Here is a 16,218-nt window from a genome sequence, read left to right as displayed (position 1 = left end):
TGCCATTACGGAGTGCAAGTTTTTGCATATGGTCTAGTTTTGCCACGGTGGGATCTTCGCTTGGAATAGCGAGTGAGTGGAGGAGCATTTCGTTGACGTCCGTGGCGGGCTACCAGGCAGAGAGGCTCCCGATCTTCAGCAGCATTATTCGTTCGGCAGGGGGCTTCTTCTTCTTCTTCTTCTTCTTCTTCTTATTTTCTTGTTTATTTCACTTCAACCGTCGTTGAGCGACGACATGCCTACCAAGATGATTGTCTCAAGCCATAGCTCCCACAACGTGACACTTCGACGGACCCCGACGAGGAGCACCTTTGGTCCAACTCCTCTGTCGAAACAACACCTCCGACTCCCGTTTACTCTTGATTCCCCGCTCCCCTCGCCCAGTTTACCCTCGATAATTCCCCGCCACGGGAAAAAGCCGTCCCCGAGATGGCCCAGGAGAGCCTGGCAAGTTTTCAGTTGGGTCATCGGGGTAGTTCTGATTATTTGGTTTGGGTTTTCATGGCAGCAATCGGAGCGTTTCCCCCTTGCTCTCAGTCATGTTCATACCGAGGGTGATCGCCTTGAAATAGTCGGTAGTGATGACCTTCCAAAGGGCCCCAGCCCAGTGATGGTGATGGACCAACGAGGGCGATCGCGATGGACAATTTCGATACCACACAATCTTGAGTTCCCTTTGGCTCCATCCGCCTACAATCGCATCTGTTCGCAGGCAGTAGAGCTGTCGCACAATGTGGAAAACATTAAAAATAACAAGCCCGCCTCTACTCCCCATGCTGCTCATCATGCGTATTACTGGAATGATAAGAACTTCATGGACATCCCCGACGCGGAACGCAACGGGTTGCTTCCTCACTCGCGCTATCATAAACTTTCTCAGAACGGGGTGGGTGTGGTCGGCGGCGGGGTGTACATGGAGAGTCCCGACGTGCCAGTTTGCGAGAAGTCCTTGACTTATGTCATGCAGACAGACGATGCCGGGATGGGCGCGACATTAATGGGTTTATGGATGAGTTATGGCTTGGCTCAATACGAAGGAAGGGCTTTCTTTGTCGATGATACCAATTGGGCTTATGGTCGATACACGACATATTTTAAGCGCCCACCAATGCCCTCTTGTCGTCCTCCTCCGCAGCCACAACGAGTGCCTTGCCCACATCAAGCCAAACACCTCCTCATATCTTCGGCCACCACAAGCTGGGCCTTTGGGCACAGCTTCAATGAAAAATTCGAAGACGGGCACAGGAGAGGAGTGCAGCGCCAAAAGAAAATATTCGGCTTCCTCCGCAGCGGCTATGAAGCCTTATTCCACCTGAAGGGCAATGATGCTAGATATCTCGAACTACGCACGAAAGAACTCAACACATCAATACGGAGGAAAGGGGGTATTGAAGTTGGTGTCCACGTCCGACACGGCGACTGCCACCCCATGGAATTTCAATACCAGAAGTCCTACCTGCCTTTAGCAACATACACCGACGCTGCGTATGACATGATGATTTCCTTCCACGGTCACAGCGCAACACCCGCTGCGTCATCTGGCCAGGAAATTTCCAAAATCTTAATTGCCTCCGATGACCCGGACGTCTACTCAGCGGCGGAAATGTCCGATGCTGAAAAGGCACAATCGATGATTTCGCTAGTGAGCAAGACCGTACTTGACGCCGCTACAGCTGCAAAAGGCGGGACCGCAGGCATGATGGATGGCAACATAGGCTGGGAAGGCGGGTTTTTCCCTGACATGTTCTGGTCTTTGGGGGCGCCGCCGCCTCCGCGGGCGGAAGGGAGCCCTCCTGCTTCGAAGAATGAACCACACTTGCGCCCACGAAGCATAGAGGTGACCGACACGGAGGCGTTCCGTTTCCACCCGTCCAAAGAAGCGCTGCGCCTGCGCGAGCTGGTTGGGCGGGCGTATCTGCTCGACCTAGCTGTGCTGGGGCAAGCCGATGCTGTTGTCTGTGGTGTTAGTAGCATTGGGTGTCGCTTGCTAGCTGTTATGCTGGGATGGGATAAGGCTATTGAGCAAGAGAGGTGGAAGAATGTCGATGGGACGTGGCATTGGAAGGGAATTGTATGGTAAAACTTGTCTGGCATTGATTTTTTCTTTTTTTCTTTTTTTCTTTTTTTTTTTTCTTTTTTGTTTTCCCTTTTTCAGGCGTCTTGATTGTTTTGCAGCGAGCATCCTCTTCATCTCACGAAGTTTCATGTTTCAATTTTTTTTTTTTTTTTTTTTTTTTTTTTTTTTTTTTTTTTTCACTCGGTCGTTGGCTACACTTGGGAGGACATCTTGTTGTCTGACAAGGGTTTTGCAATGGTGCACAGTTGAAAAGGGTTATATCATGTCAGCCATCGATGCAAAGGACGCGAAGAAGGACTTATGATAGCCAAGCAAGCACTAGACGGTCAAATAAAAATACTCTATGATCTTCGTTATGTATCTCTCTGACGATGATTTCCACTGACAGGTATAGAAGGAAAAAACAGACTAACCCAGCAAAAAGCTCCAAGTCGAATCGTCAGACCCAAAAACCACGCGGCCCGCTTTCCTTCGCAGAAGAGTGAAAAGAAATATATGTTACAATGCATGCCAGAACAACGCACCCACATCTAATCCTCGAATGAAATCAGTCTGACCACAACCAGTGAAGTCCCCACTATTCTACGAAACAATTTCCAACTCCGACGTCCTCTCTGTAGCAAATAAACCACGATACTCCTCCCACAATCGCTGGAGTTCACGCACATACCTTGCATGCAGCTCATCAACATACGTCTCCTCAATCTTCGCCCGATCATGCTGTTGCACAACCTGGATCGGTCTACCCACGACAATATTCAATGGACGACGATAGGGCATCAGGCCAACATCATAATTGAAGACGCCACGGGCATGAAACAGGGGCACGGTGAAGCCCATCGTTCGTTTAATGAGAAGCTGAACCCTACGGATGAGTGGGTGTTGATCGGAGGAGACCTGTTCGTAGAGTTCGTTTTCGCCGAAGGCGAGCACGGGGACGAGATCTGCCCCCGTGCGGATGGCGAGCTTGATGAATCCCTTGCGGCGTTTGAGGACGAGGCGGATGGCATGGGGTTGTGCGTCGAGCGACTCGCTAGCCCCTCCGACGACGATGGTGATAGCGCGTCCCATGCCAGCATTGTCGAGGCCACCTTTTGAGAGGAGGTTTTCGCAGGACTCACGCGAGACGCTGCCCAGGCCCATGGCGAGGGCGTAGTCACGGTAGAAGGGGAGGCGGAAGTTGGAATCAAGGGTGAGGAGGGTGTTGGTGATTCCTGGAAAGAGGGTGGAGAAGCCCAGCGCTTCGGTCCCGAAAGCGGCGAAAGCGCCGTGCGAGATGATGCCGTGGGGGTGGTAGCCGAAAATGTATTTGCGGGTAGCGGGAAGGGGAACAGAGCGGTGGAGACGCGCGGGGAAGTAGGACGCAAAGTAATTCCAGATGCGGAGTGAGCGGAGAAAGGAGCTACGGCGGCTCAGAGTGCCAGAGGTTGCGGTATCGGAGAACAGAGAAATATAGACCAGGTAGGGGAGGAGGAGAGGCCAGAAGAGCGGGATGGCGCAGGAGAAGAAGAAGGCGGTTAGGAAGATGGGCATGGAGATGGTGTGGCAGAGGACGACGAGGGTTTGGAGCCGCCTGTCAAGGCCGATGTTCAGTGGGGCCCAGCGCAAGCTACAAACCACCCACACACACGTGTATATACGTAGAGAATATTTAGTATATCGGAGTAAAGAGAACCATGGCACTTATAGCAGTAGCCGCAGAAGAAAGACAGGAACTAGGGGATTTCGTACCTGATGCGTTCAGAAGCTCCTGGGCGGCTTTTATTACTGGGACTGCTCCTTGGGCCACTTCCCTGAGAGCCATTTGCCCTGTTTGACCTTGAGTCCCAGCGGTGGGTATGGGCTCCGCGCAGCAGAGGAGACGATGTGAGTCCATTCCGCTGAGAGAGGTCTTGCGTACCTAATGACGGTGCTCCGGAGGGTTGGCTATCTATCTGGCGCGGGGATCCGCTGTTCTGGAAAGCTGAGTTGTCGGACATTCCACGCTCACGGGACACAACGGCTTGGACATAGGACATCGGGGACAATCCAAGCGCAGCCCGATCTTCAGACAGTGAAGGCTCCGCGGTCAAATGAGCGGAGGGGGATGGAGAGCGGGAACGCATGATTTGGGTTTCCGGCAGGGAGCGGAGAGGGCGGATAAGCAGGAGGGAGAGCTCCAGGTAAGTATGTAAGGTCTAGTCTAGGAATAAAGGAGCTCCCATGGCCGCAAGGGGAGTAAGAGAGAGCGCCGCGAGGGCTGAGAGAAAACAACCGGAGTGCAGAAAGCCTCAGCGACCAGAGATCGTCCAGAGGTTGAAGGTTGAATGTTGAAGGTTGAGATAGAAGACGAGGATGAAGTCATACACGAGAACGCGGGCTTGGCGCGGGCTTGGCGATGACATCATGGGACTGAGATATCAATATGAAGGAAAAGAAGACGGCGTTGTTGTTGTTGTTGTTGTTGTTGTTGTTGTATATGACTATGGGTATCATGGGCATTATGGCTACGTTTCTCTATCCTATTTCCCCCTCAAGTGAGCGTTCGCTGCAGCGGTCGTTGGGCATTGAATGTAGATGAGCCATCCAGCACTCATTTTCATCTCCTCCCATCAGGCAAGAAACCAGATCTTCCAGTTCCCTTGCGCTCACAACCCAAACATTTCAATCCACATCTTCCTATACTCCCGCATGATAATAACCTCAAACTCGAAGATCCCTGCCTGCAATGCTCGCTCCTCGAACACCACGGATCCCCCAAACTCTGATTCCAACAGGCTGCCCAGTTGATCCTCAAATCGACCCAACATGAGCACGTAATATGGATGCAGCGGCTCCCCTCTCCTCCACCCTTCGTCCGGCGGTGCCACTGGCTGCAACATCGTCTGCTGCAGTGCAACGTTCGCCGCTGTCCTATGCACCGTATTGTTCGCTGTCGTTTTGATGGCAATGGTCGTCGTCGCAGTCGCCGAGCCTGCCCCGAATCCCCCTGCCTGCTTGCCCCAGTCTGCGCGGATATTGTCCAGGACGCTGCGAGAGTGTTTGAGCCACTCAGCATAGAAGGCATCTTTGGTCATTAGTGTCGGGCCCCCCTGGTGTTGATGTTGCTGGAGCTGGAGCTGCTCGTAGAAGTTGACAAAAAACGCGCTGAGGATTTGCGTATAGTACGGGTGGAGTGGATCGCCAGGCGCCCAGACAGAAGGTGGCGGGGAATCCGGGAAGCGTATGGATTCTTGGTAAGCCCTCGCGGCGAGGGCATAGAATGAGTCTATCGGAATGGTAGTGGTGGCGTTTGGTCGTGGTGGTGACGCAGTGGTTATATTGTTGTTAATGCGAGGAGGGGAGAGACAGCTGCCTGAGAGATTATCCTATATGTTCAGATGCAGAGTCAATATTGCCAGAAGCAGCGGGACTGACAAAGCCAACAGTCTATATCTATGCTTGCTTATAGCCATCCCTGCGGGGTCATATGGGTGGATACGACTGCTTGATGTTGAATCGGCATTCATCAAGTCAAGACTCACAATTCTCAACCCAAGCTCTCGCTTGTCATTCTCCATATGGTCCCGAACTGATGATCCACGAGCGTTTTCTGCTATCGCTCCGCCCTCGAAGCTGATCAGCCAGGGACTGGGCCTAGGGTCGGAAAGAATCCTGTCGTCCATGTTTTCCGCTGGGACGTGTTAGGAAGATCTAGAGGATGGCCAGGAACCCAGATGTAAAAGGAGACGTACCCGACGAACCAAATAAAGAAGAACTCCAGCCTTGGTGTATGTTTTTGTTTACATACATATTCATTGCAGTGTTGCCGTGTTGTAGGGGAGAGGTTGTCAAGACAACTTCTCCTATTCACTTTTCTCAAGTGGCTCCTGTCACCGGCGCTGTATGGCGTGTAATATCAATTCAATTCAAATTAACAGATAATAAATATCGGAAAGGTGTTTATCAACCTGTAATAAGCAGGCTTGTAAATTTTAGAATCGCAGCTCTACGATCTACTAGTGGTAAGGAACAGAAAAGTTGGATCATGGAATGCCAGCAAAACAACCAAATGAACATGGAAACAAAGCAGAGCCAGTAGCCGCACAGGCTGAGTTCCAAAAGGATATCCCGGATGTACATTATGTACATTGTAATGTAATGCAGAGGACCCCTATCTGGCTAGCACTTCACCATAAATATCTAGAAGGTAAAATCAGCAATGGACGAGATGGCTCAACAGGAAGACAAATATATGTGAAAATTTACCTCGCTGATAGATTTCGAATCCATTAGAGCCAGTTTCTTTTGCTGTATATGCCGACCCCGGGTAAACTGGCGACCCATCGGCCTATGCTCCCTAATCTTGCGGATACTCTCATTTTTCGCTGAATATCTTGACTCTTGTTCTTCCTGTGACACAGAGCGGGTATCTGGAGGCAAAGAATCATCGTGCACTTCTGTATTACTAGGTTCTGGATCCTTTTGTTTTCGTTTTTTCCGCTTTTTTTGAATTTTATCGACGAGTGCATCTTCTGAGGGTGTCCCCTGATTAGCATACGAGGAGTCATCGCTTGACTTTTTCTTCTCTTTGTTCTCTTTCCTATCTTTCCTTTTCCTCTTTGGTGATTGCTCAGCGAGATCCAATCCAGTATCATCACCCCTGGCTCTTCGCTTCTCCTTCTTGCGTGCCTTCTTCGGCCTTTTCTCCGATTTCAATTCATCATGTGAGATTTGAGGCGTTTGTACTTCCTCGCCACCAGCGCTCTTCACATCCGCAAGCGCCTGGATTTTTTCATGCACCAGTAGACCCCCGCTCACAAACTGCATTGTCTTCCACCTTTTCTCAACAAAATTAGCCAGCTGCCGGTCATGTCTTTTCTTCAGCTCCTTTTCCAGCTCCTCATCACTCTTTCCATTAAGCCGGCCCAGTAATCCCTGGAAAGCATCCAAGCCAGTTGGCTCGTCCTCCGCACGAAGTTTGGCGCCCAGCCCTAGATTATCATCCTTTAGAATGACACGGATATGGCCAGCACTGCCGGCGGTGAAGTGGTCGGCATGGGCGGCGTTGGAGGCCCCTAGGAAGCTGCCAGGCGTCCAGCCCTGGGCACTCATGATCTTGTGGCCATAGCCGGAGGTCGAGCGGGACCAAGCGGTATTGTTGGGATCGTGGGAGATTTTGGTCCTCCTAGGGTGAGAGATAAAACAGAGTTAGCCAGGGATGTTGGGGGGGGGGGGGGGGGGACGGGCACAGATTGGGATTAATAGTTACTGACTTTCGAGGGCCGGCTAACCCCATTGTAAGTTGGGGGGATTGACGGAAGCTGGAGGGGTAATGTCCTGGAGATATACTTGGTTTCTTCCGAGAAAAAAAAAAAAAAAAAAAAAAAAAAAAAAAAATCTATATAAATTTGCTGGCGAACGTCCACGTGACCACAAGCTGGTTTTTCCGACAAGATTCGTGGGTTTGTCTTATCTCAGCATGCTCAGCCTCTCTTCTCAATATTTTCGGATTAGGATGATCAACTAAACTCCTTTAGACTTCTGCCAAGTCATACTAACTTCTGAGCCAATCAGTGACTTCTCATGTACTTGCAACATAATATCTCATAAAGAGTCTGAGAATCATCTTATGTGAAAAATCTCACTTATACAAAATATGCAAAGAGTGTGCTGAGAATGTCTCATTTAGATTTAGTGTAAGGCCCTTGACAGCTGATTGGCTCAGATGTTAGTAGAACTTGGTAGTAGTTCAGATTGGGTTAGCTCAAAGTGGAGTGGCTGAGTCTTACTGAGATAAAGGTTTGTCCAACTTGGCTCTAATTTCCTTCAACAACATCCAGCAGCGCCCAATAAATATACCAGTTTCAAGCTCTGATCCTAGGCACTTATGGCAGGCAAGAAACCCCCCCCTCGCCGGCATGGACGCCCATCAAGAGCAGCCACTTCGAGGAGCGACCCGGACCATGAACCAGCCAGCATCTCGTCAACTCCTGCAGATCTGCTCAAGGACCTGAACTGTGCTGTGAGAGGCACGCCTGCATACCTAACTTGTTGCTTGTTGCTTGTTAATACTGCTTTAGAAGCCCAATGTTCGCAGGAGCCAGCCTGACCCTATCATTTCTCACAGGTTGACAAGCGCAACAAGGATAAATGGCAGAAACTCCGTATGCAACATAGAGCTCGAGTCAAGAAGACTGAGGAAGGGATTCAGTCAATGGCTCATTCCAATAAATTGGCCCTGTGGGTTCTTAAGATACTTGCTTCTAGCTTGCGTTTAATTGCGTTGATAGAATACATTTCAATGTCGCTAGATCGACAAATTTCGCTAACGATACTATCCCTTTCCACATAGCATGAAACGCCGCAAAGCTCAGATCAAACAGCTGGCAGAACTTGTCAAGAAGAGGACAGAGCTCGAGGCAGAGATCGTGGCCGATATGCAGACACTCAGCGATTTGTATGAAGCTGCTAGTGGCGAATTACACACTCTTTTGACGAGCCGGCTATCCCGCCTCAAATAAATGACAAAAGTCAGCGGCCTATGAATGGATTATGGATGTATTTTTACGATTTATCAATATGGTCCCCGATAAGAGCGATTTGTGAGGGTACTGGAGCTCCATTGCTTGACGTTTAGAACGTTACTTCGCGCGGGCGTTCCTTGGTGTTCGGAGATGTTCATCTACAAATTGTTAGGCGTCTACGGAGTATATGGGGTGGCGTTTTATACTCGCACCTTTGTTTCTATCTTTTAATACACCCTCCACAGTTGTGTGTTTAATGGATGCGAAGGACTGATGGATGGCATGTCTCAAGGCCCTTGGGAGGGATATGGCCTCCCCTACAGATGTGTATCTTATGTTGGTCTATCTATATATTTAGCCACTTTGTGTGTTCTTTATACAAAGACTAAATTCATTACCACGATGCATTTACGCTGGCTTCCTGACTTACAGCTTAAAATCCTTTTCCATACTGTGCCCCTCGGCTTCTGGCGAAAAGCGAGGGAAATTGCAAGTTAAGATGTAGTACAACGTAAAGGCAGAAAGTATGTCACAAAGACAATAGAAGCCAAAATAAAATTCGAAAATGCCAAAAACACAAACGCTTCCATCTAAATACAAAGCCCACAGTACCATTGAGCTGCAGGTTGCTCTGCTTGTCGCTGGCTGCCACAGCCAGATATGGTCCATTCCCGCATTCCGCCACTTCGACATCGACAAAACTCCAACACTTTTCAACTGCGATAAACGTCAGCCGGAACCAACAGGCACACACGCCACTCTATCTCTATATATATATCAATACATATATGTGGCTTTAAAACATCGCATTCTAAACTCCACTCCAGGCTGAGAAAATGATAGTAATGCAGTACCTGTTCTTCGAATAACTGGAGGTCAGCCATTCTCGCTGGTCTTCCAGCTTTGGCGGCCAGCTAGGTAGCTGATTGTCCTATAACCCCATATATTATTGCTACTGCCAATTGATCGCATTGCATAGACGGACAAGACAGAGCCAGAAGCCATGTCGCTGCGAATTCTCTGTCAAGATCACCCTGATCGTGCGTTAGCATTGATTTCTGACGACCATGCCTTGATCCTTCACCATGTGCCCATCACCTCTGAATCGACCTCAACCACCTCGTACTCCCATGTTAGCCCGCCAAAATGCCATATCGAATTCGCCGGTCTGGATGCGCTGGACCTGTCGGGCTACAGAACCCTAGGTCGTGCACACGGAACAATCGGGCTGATCGCTCTAAACAGTGATATCTTTCTCTGCACAATATCCCAAGCGACACACGCCGCCACTGTGCGTCCTGGAGAGACTGTTCAGAGGATTATTAATGTAGAATTTTGTTAGTCTATTCCCAGAATATTGTTCTATCGTCCCTGATGGTGTTCTTACAATTTTTATCAACAGACTGTTTGAACCGCTCCGATTATGATAATAGTGTGGATTATGAATCCAGATCAACCTTTGCATATCCCTCTGACGATGGTGACTACGGAACTGGCTATGAAGGCCGCGAGGTTATCACCGAAACTCCGTTCCTCCCTCTGAAGAAGCTCCTTAGCGATGGTAGTTTTTACTTCAGTGTTGACTTCAATCTCACTGACCGCCTTCAAGATAGGTATTTTAACTCACGTTCGTGCTGGAACAAAAAAGAGAGAAATGATTGTAAACTAATTGATTGATTAATAGAGCTGAGGAGATTTCTTCTTTTGATATTGACAGCCTTGATAGGGATTTCTTATGGAACTCCTTTATGATCGAGCCCCTGTTGCTGTTTCGCAGCCATTTGTTGGAAGCTGAGCGGGTCACTCTCGACTCATGCAGGATATTGACCACAGCAATTCGCGGCTTTGTTCACACATTAACCATCCCCGCTTCGACACCTCTGTTGAGGTATTCTCATTCGAATTTACCCTCGAGTTTGACCCTGATATCGCGCCTCTCCTCTCGAAGGGCCGGAACCAGGTTCAATTCTCGCGGTATCGACGACGAGGGGAATGTTTCTAATTTCGTAGAAACCGAGACCGTAGTATGGATTCCGCCGGGAATGTGTTTCTCGTATACACAGGTCCGGGGATCCCTTCCAATTTTCTGGGAACAAAGCGTTGCGATAGGAGGGCAGAAAATTCAAGTTACCAGGTCCACAGACGCCTCCCAACCTGCGTTCGACAAACATTTTGACAATCTGTCTTTGATATATGGTGCTGTACATATAGTAAATCTTCTTACGGAACTAAAGCCTGGGGAGGCAGATTTGTCAGAACGATACCGATATCACATTTCTCGAAGCCCATTGAGGCAGGGCCGTGATCCCAATACATCATCAGAACATCATCTTCTAAAGGCGACAGATTTCGATTTCCATGCGGAAACCAGGGGACCTGCAGGTTACCAAAGCGCATCCATAATTCGTCATTTGATTCAAGATTCGGCCGACGCATTTGCGTTCTTTTTATGTACAGATGTCCCCCAGAAGGAAGAAACCTTGATCTCGACAGATGATGCAAACAACGGCCTGACGGTTATTCTTCAGCAGCAGGGGGTTTTCCGAACAAATTGCTTGGATTGCCTTGATAGGACAAATCTTGTTCAGACCATTATCAGTCGCATGGCTCTTGAATCATTTTTGGAACAGCAAGGTGGGAAAACCTCTGATGACTTTTGGAGGCGGCATTCAACCCTGTGGGCAGACAACGGTGACCACCTGTCCAAAATATACGCTGGCTCTGGTGCTTTGAAATCGTCATACACCCGGCATGGCAAGATGTCGCTCGCAGGTGCATTTGCAGATATACGAAAAAGCGCAGCTCGCTTATATATGAATACTTTCACCGACAGTGCGAGACAAAACACTATAGACCTCCTTCTGGGTACTTTAACTGGACAGAGTACCGTGCACCTCTATGACCCCATCAGTGATTTCGTGAACAGAGCTCTCAGGCAACGAGCACTAGAGTATACTTCCTCGAAAACAGTACGAATATGGGTCGGAACATTCAACCTCAACGGGCGAACCAATGGAGCCAACGGGACAAACCTATCGCCTTGGCTATTGCCGCAACTGGACAACTTGCAGGAGACTCCCTCGATATTCGCCATCGGGTTCCAAGAAATTGTCGAGCTCAGCCCGCAACAGATTATGTCAACTGATCCCGGGAATCGAATGATATGGGAGAACGCAGTTAAGCATACCTTAAATGACTACGCTAATAGGAAGGGCGAGAGCGAATATGTCTTGCTTCGAAGTGGCCAACTTGTCGGCACGGCTTTATTGATCTTTGTTAAATCGGAATTGCTCTCCGAGATAAAAGTTGTTGAGGGTAGTGTGAAAAAGGTATAATGTCCTTACTTCAATATGTCCATGTCATTCCTAGTTTGCTTCGACTAACATTTAGATAAGACTGGCATGTCCGGAATGGCCGGTAACAAAGGTGGATGCGCCATTCGTTTCCAGTATTCGAACACTCGAATATGTTTTGTTACAGCACACCTTGCGGCTGGATTTTCGAATTACGATGAGCGGAATAGAGATTATCAGACAATCAACCAAGGGCTCCGTTTCCAAAGAAATCGATCGATCGAAGACCATGACACCATAATATGGCTCGGGGACTTCAATTACAGAATTGGTTTGCCGGATGATACTGTGCGGGGGCTTATAAAAGCAGGAGACTTCGAGTCTCTGTATTCACATGATCAGGTATATCTCTGTGGAACGGGGCAACATAATTGATCTTTTTCTGACTGCTGCAGCTCAATCTACAAATGGTTGCCGGCCTCACATTTCCCTTCTACTCAGAAGCACGAATCACATTCCCTCCGACATATAAGTATGACAACGGCACTGACCAATATGACACATCGTATGTTATTTCACCTTGAAACATTCGGATTCAAACATTATGCTAATCGATCGCAGAGAAAAAGCTCGTACTCCAGCTTGGTGTGACAGGATTCTGTGGAAAGGTGCAAACATTCGCCTGCTGGAGTATAACGCCGCACCTTTGAAATTCTCGGACCATCGTCCTGTATACGCAACCTTTGATTGCGAAATAAGCATAGTGAATGAAAATCTGAAAGAGCATATACGCAGGCAACTTTACGAGGCTGAACAGGATCGAGTGGCGAATGGTCGTGAGATGGATTCCGGGTCGGAGGCGACGGACGATGAGGATGACCAGGATTTGATAGGGTTTGATGCTATCGACCCGTATCTCCCACCAGCTAGCTCTGACCGCCATAAATGGTGGCTCGACCAAGGTAACAACTAAGCATCCTACCTATCTAATTTTGCTATTTACTTGGTCTAACCCACACTAGGTCTCCCAGCCAAATCGACCTTAAAGCCACCGTCCGGTTTCATGGTTAACCAACACCGGCCTCCGAATCCGTTTTCTACAACCACAGAATCGGATTGGATTCACATTCCTTACCCTGACACTTCTCCCGCTAAAAGCCAAGTAGATGGCACTTCAGAAATTGCGAAACCAAGGGTCCCACGACCAGCAACTTCTTTGCGAAATGAGCCCCTAATCGACTTTGAAAAAGAAGACGACCCGTCCTCAAACTCCTTAGTATCAAGTAAGAGTTTGTCAGGCTTGGTAATTTCTAGCAACGGAGAAGTAGGTGTACCCAAGAAACGAGCTCCTCCCGTCCCTACGAAACCGTTATCTATGAGTACGGGCGTGGCGCGAAGTCCGAGTACGGCCGTATTTGCAAATGCAAGCCCCAGCCACCACTCTCAAGTGTCCTCAACGCCGATTTCCCTGGAACCCCAGACGACAGCAACACGAGCCACCCAGACGAGAGCTGGACCTCATATGCTCCGGCACGAAACGTCGGAAGATCGGAACATAAATTCGTTCGTCTCAGGAGGCTACCGTCGTGCAGATCTACCAGGTGTAGAGCCACGAGGGCTAAATCCTGAAAAGGCCTACGTCGACGGTGCCGCTAGCTCCAAATTGGGGAGCGAATTGCCGCCTCTTCCGCCTCCTAGGCGATCGGCAACAGCTGCTGATCGGCCCAGCCCGTCGGCGACGAATCATTCAGATGTGCGACTTGATGGCAGCATAGCCGGACCTAAGCCGTTACGTTTGCAAGGGTGAATGGAAGGTGTTAAGAGAGAAGGGGTTTGATTTTAATATTTCGAGCATATGTGATTTGTCAAAGAAGCGAGGGGGAGATTAGGCTGCATGCATGCAGCTTTTTTCTCTTTGCAATTGGCATCTGTTTTTCTTGATGAACGTAACCTGTTCGAGAGTAAAAGGTTGAGTCCAATACAATCGTGCAGAGCGGCGTATATTGAATTGCCAGGATAGATATTAGCGCATTCGGGATTGAAGATTGGGATTCCGTCGCGGCGGAAGAAAAGTTTATGCCTGTTAGTACATACATGCATGTTTACTTTTTAATTTACCTGGGTAGCTCGAAATCAATCTGATTATATTGTCCAGTGAAAGTGCGGTTTGTTTGGTACATACTCCATAATTGATTGCACAAGACATGTCTAACTTATGCCTCATTTTGCTCTTGCTCCATGTTTCCCCCCAACCTGCGGACTTCGTTCAATTCCGTTGTCTCTTTAGCCTGGGTAAGCCGGTTAGATCTAGAACGCTGGAATCTGAAAGACCCAGGGGGATGAGAGACGGAGGAGGCCTATACGTGTTATACACTCGATTTTGCTTCTAATATTCGGTTAAATATACGGAATTATACGCATAGAGAGAATATTGGAGGCTTTTCGTATATCCAACGGTCGCCCAATGGAGAACCGTCGTCGCTGGTTACATGCTGATTCCAAGATGGTAGGATTGGAGTTGCAAGGGGTATTAAAATAAGAAACTATGACTGTCAATCGATAGAAGATAAAGGAACCCCTTTGGATGCCGTCCTCGTGATGGATAGGGGTACACACACTACATTCATTCAATCATTCAAAGGCAGAAGAGCGATGAGGGTGAGATGATGAAAAGAAACAAGAGGCAGGGCAGGGTATGTAGATTAAGAGGTATAGTAGAAAAGGTCAACAACGCTCAGCACATACAGGAGAATATCAATGAAGAAATAAGATATAAGCAGGCAGAGATGGTATCCAAGACATAACGTAACAATTCATCAAAAAGAAGTCAATAGATTTCATAAACCACGTTCCCAAAAAAAGAAAGAAAGAAAGAAGAAACAGCAAAGAAAACATGGCTAATAGAACAAAATATGATATGGACTATTTTCAGGGTCCTTTTTGAGAGCATGAGAAACCAATCCCAAGGTTCACTCGGGAGGAAAAAGCCATGTCTCACTGAAGGCTCCCTCATGTTGCAAAGTGACTGAGGTGGTTTCGAATAAACAACAACACTACATGATGAGCTCAAAAAAGGTAATTGTAGCGGAGGCGGCGAGGGTACGAATGAGTGCCCAGTGTATCGTATCGTGGAGCGGACATAAAGAGAAGCGCTGAGATGAGGATAGGGAATATGGAGAGACGAAGTATTGGACTATCGCGTGAATAGTTTGATAAAATAACCAATAACGGGGGAATTCGATGGTGTTTCTAGAACCAGATATGGAGGCCACAAAAGCTACCTTCTTTGGTCCAGAGTTGCTATTTCGGCTTCAACACCTTGCATGGGGACAGTTAGAAGCGAATCGAGTTGCGGGCGCGCAAATATAGGGCTTTGGCTCCTCGAGTTTTCATATTAATCAATGTTCGGCTGGTTAAGTGCAGGTGAATTGACGCTGTTGTATTTCAGGAGTCGCTGCCCAGTTGCCTGAGGGGCATTGATTGAAACCAAATTCCAAATTATTTATTCCAGTCAGTTTTACATGCTCTCGTACTTTTGCTTTTCTTTTGTTCGACTTGAGTTGTATATACCCGATCAGTCATCCGTGGTAGTTTTGAAAAAAGGAAAAAGGGCTAAGAAGAGGGTTAGGATCGATGAGAGAGTTCCGAGCTATCTTGTTGCATTGCGGTTAATCAACCTAATCACCCATTACATGACACAGCATTGTTCATCATGCTGCAGCAGCTGAGGCTGCGGGACGACTTCAGGCTTTTTTTCCGCTTTTAAAGGCTTGTTAGGCAGCTTGCCTCGATTCCCTATCATCCACATGGCGAAGGCTCCCGGGTTGGGCTCCCGGGGACGTGGTTTCTTAGGACCGGGAGGCGGTGGCGGCGGTTGTCCATCCGCTGGAATGTGAAGCGTGTCAACAAGTGACTCTGAGAATGGCAACAGATCCGAAGCCATGAAGACCTCGGCGTCTGGTGGAGGCGGAGGTATGGGTGGTGGTGGAGGAGGAAGAGGAGGAGGGTGCGCACCTGGAGCCTTCGGATCCACGATGGTAACCAGATTGGGGTCGTCCTCTAGTACTTCAGGCAGATCCGGAGACTTGGTCTTTTTAGGCTTCTTGGGCTTGTCCGGGATGGGCCACATATGCATAGTGATGGCCCAGTCCGGCTCTACTACGGTTTCCCACACTTGTGGGAGGATGATGTCGCCGTTAGGGCCAACTAAATCATAATGGCCCTCTGCAACATGCGGTCCAATTACGTCAACGTGGAGGAATGCTTGCCGGATCAGATCCTCCATACCCTGGCGATTTTACAAGAGCAAGAAGAAAAAATGAAGATTAGGCGCTATGGTTTTTATAAACAAAATAAAAAAGAA

The 16,218-nt window shown here is 48.5% G+C and overlaps 7 protein-coding genes across 7 annotated transcripts in view; 2 read left to right on the top strand and 5 right to left on the bottom strand.

Moving 5' to 3' along the window:
• Positions 1 to 235: 235 nt before the first annotated feature.
• HCAG_04082 (predicted protein) lies at positions 236 to 2,381 on the top strand (the record flags this gene model as incomplete). Its single annotated transcript, XM_001540192.1, has 2 exons — positions 236 to 2,071; positions 2,331 to 2,381. The coding sequence occupies 2 exons, from the start codon at positions 236 to 238 to the stop codon at positions 2,379 to 2,381; spliced, it is 1,887 nt and encodes a 628-aa protein (XP_001540242.1).
• Positions 2,382 to 2,659: 278 nt separating this feature from the next.
• HCAG_04081 (hypothetical protein) lies at positions 2,660 to 4,182 on the bottom strand (the record flags this gene model as incomplete). Its single annotated transcript, XM_001540191.1, has 2 exons — positions 2,660 to 3,650; positions 3,809 to 4,182. The coding sequence occupies 2 exons, from the start codon at positions 4,180 to 4,182 to the stop codon at positions 2,660 to 2,662; spliced, it is 1,365 nt and encodes a 454-aa protein (XP_001540241.1).
• A 522-nt stretch (positions 4,183 to 4,704) lies between these two features.
• Positions 4,705 to 5,721, bottom strand: HCAG_04080 (predicted protein; the record flags this gene model as incomplete). The annotated part of the gene is made up of 2 exons (XM_001540190.1): positions 4,705 to 5,424; positions 5,581 to 5,721. The coding sequence occupies 2 exons, from the start codon at positions 5,719 to 5,721 to the stop codon at positions 4,705 to 4,707; spliced, it is 861 nt and encodes a 286-aa protein (XP_001540240.1).
• Positions 5,722 to 6,217: 496 nt separating this feature from the next.
• On the bottom strand, positions 6,218 to 7,334 carry HCAG_04079 (predicted protein; the record flags this gene model as incomplete). The annotated part of the gene is made up of 3 exons (XM_001540189.1): positions 6,218 to 6,238; positions 6,305 to 7,223; positions 7,312 to 7,334. 3 exons carry the CDS (start codon positions 7,332 to 7,334, stop codon positions 6,218 to 6,220), a joined length of 963 nt encoding a protein of 320 aa, XP_001540239.1.
• A 1,481-nt stretch (positions 7,335 to 8,815) lies between these two features.
• HCAG_04078 (predicted protein) lies at positions 8,816 to 9,231 on the bottom strand (the record flags this gene model as incomplete). Its single annotated transcript, XM_001540188.1, has 2 exons — positions 8,816 to 8,879; positions 8,993 to 9,231. The coding sequence occupies 2 exons, from the start codon at positions 9,229 to 9,231 to the stop codon at positions 8,816 to 8,818; spliced, it is 303 nt and encodes a 100-aa protein (XP_001540238.1).
• A 334-nt stretch (positions 9,232 to 9,565) lies between these two features.
• On the top strand, positions 9,566 to 13,662 carry HCAG_04077 (conserved hypothetical protein; the record flags this gene model as incomplete). Its single annotated transcript, XM_001540187.1, has 7 exons — positions 9,566 to 9,899; positions 9,965 to 10,175; positions 10,247 to 11,891; positions 11,958 to 12,257; positions 12,311 to 12,420; positions 12,477 to 12,817; positions 12,878 to 13,662. 7 exons carry the CDS (start codon positions 9,566 to 9,568, stop codon positions 13,660 to 13,662), a joined length of 3,726 nt encoding a protein of 1,241 aa, XP_001540237.1.
• A 1,881-nt stretch (positions 13,663 to 15,543) lies between these two features.
• The window catches only part of HCAG_04076 (predicted protein), a gene marked incomplete at both ends in the record, with an annotated part of 2,292 nt that continues 1,617 nt past the window's right edge, over positions 15,544 to 16,218 (bottom strand). The window contains one exon of the mRNA XM_001540186.1: positions 15,544 to 16,143. Within this exon, the coding sequence (XP_001540236.1) occupies positions 15,544 to 16,143 (600 nt within the window). The remainder of the gene's footprint in view (positions 16,144 to 16,218) is intronic.

This window comes from Histoplasma capsulatum, genomic scaffold (assembly GCF_000149585.1).
Source record: "Histoplasma capsulatum NAm1 scaffold_4 genomic scaffold, whole genome shotgun sequence".
Taxonomy (NCBI): Eukaryota; Fungi; Ascomycota; class Eurotiomycetes; order Onygenales; family Ajellomycetaceae; genus Histoplasma; species Histoplasma mississippiense.
This window is presented reverse-complemented; position numbering and strand designations above follow the sequence as displayed.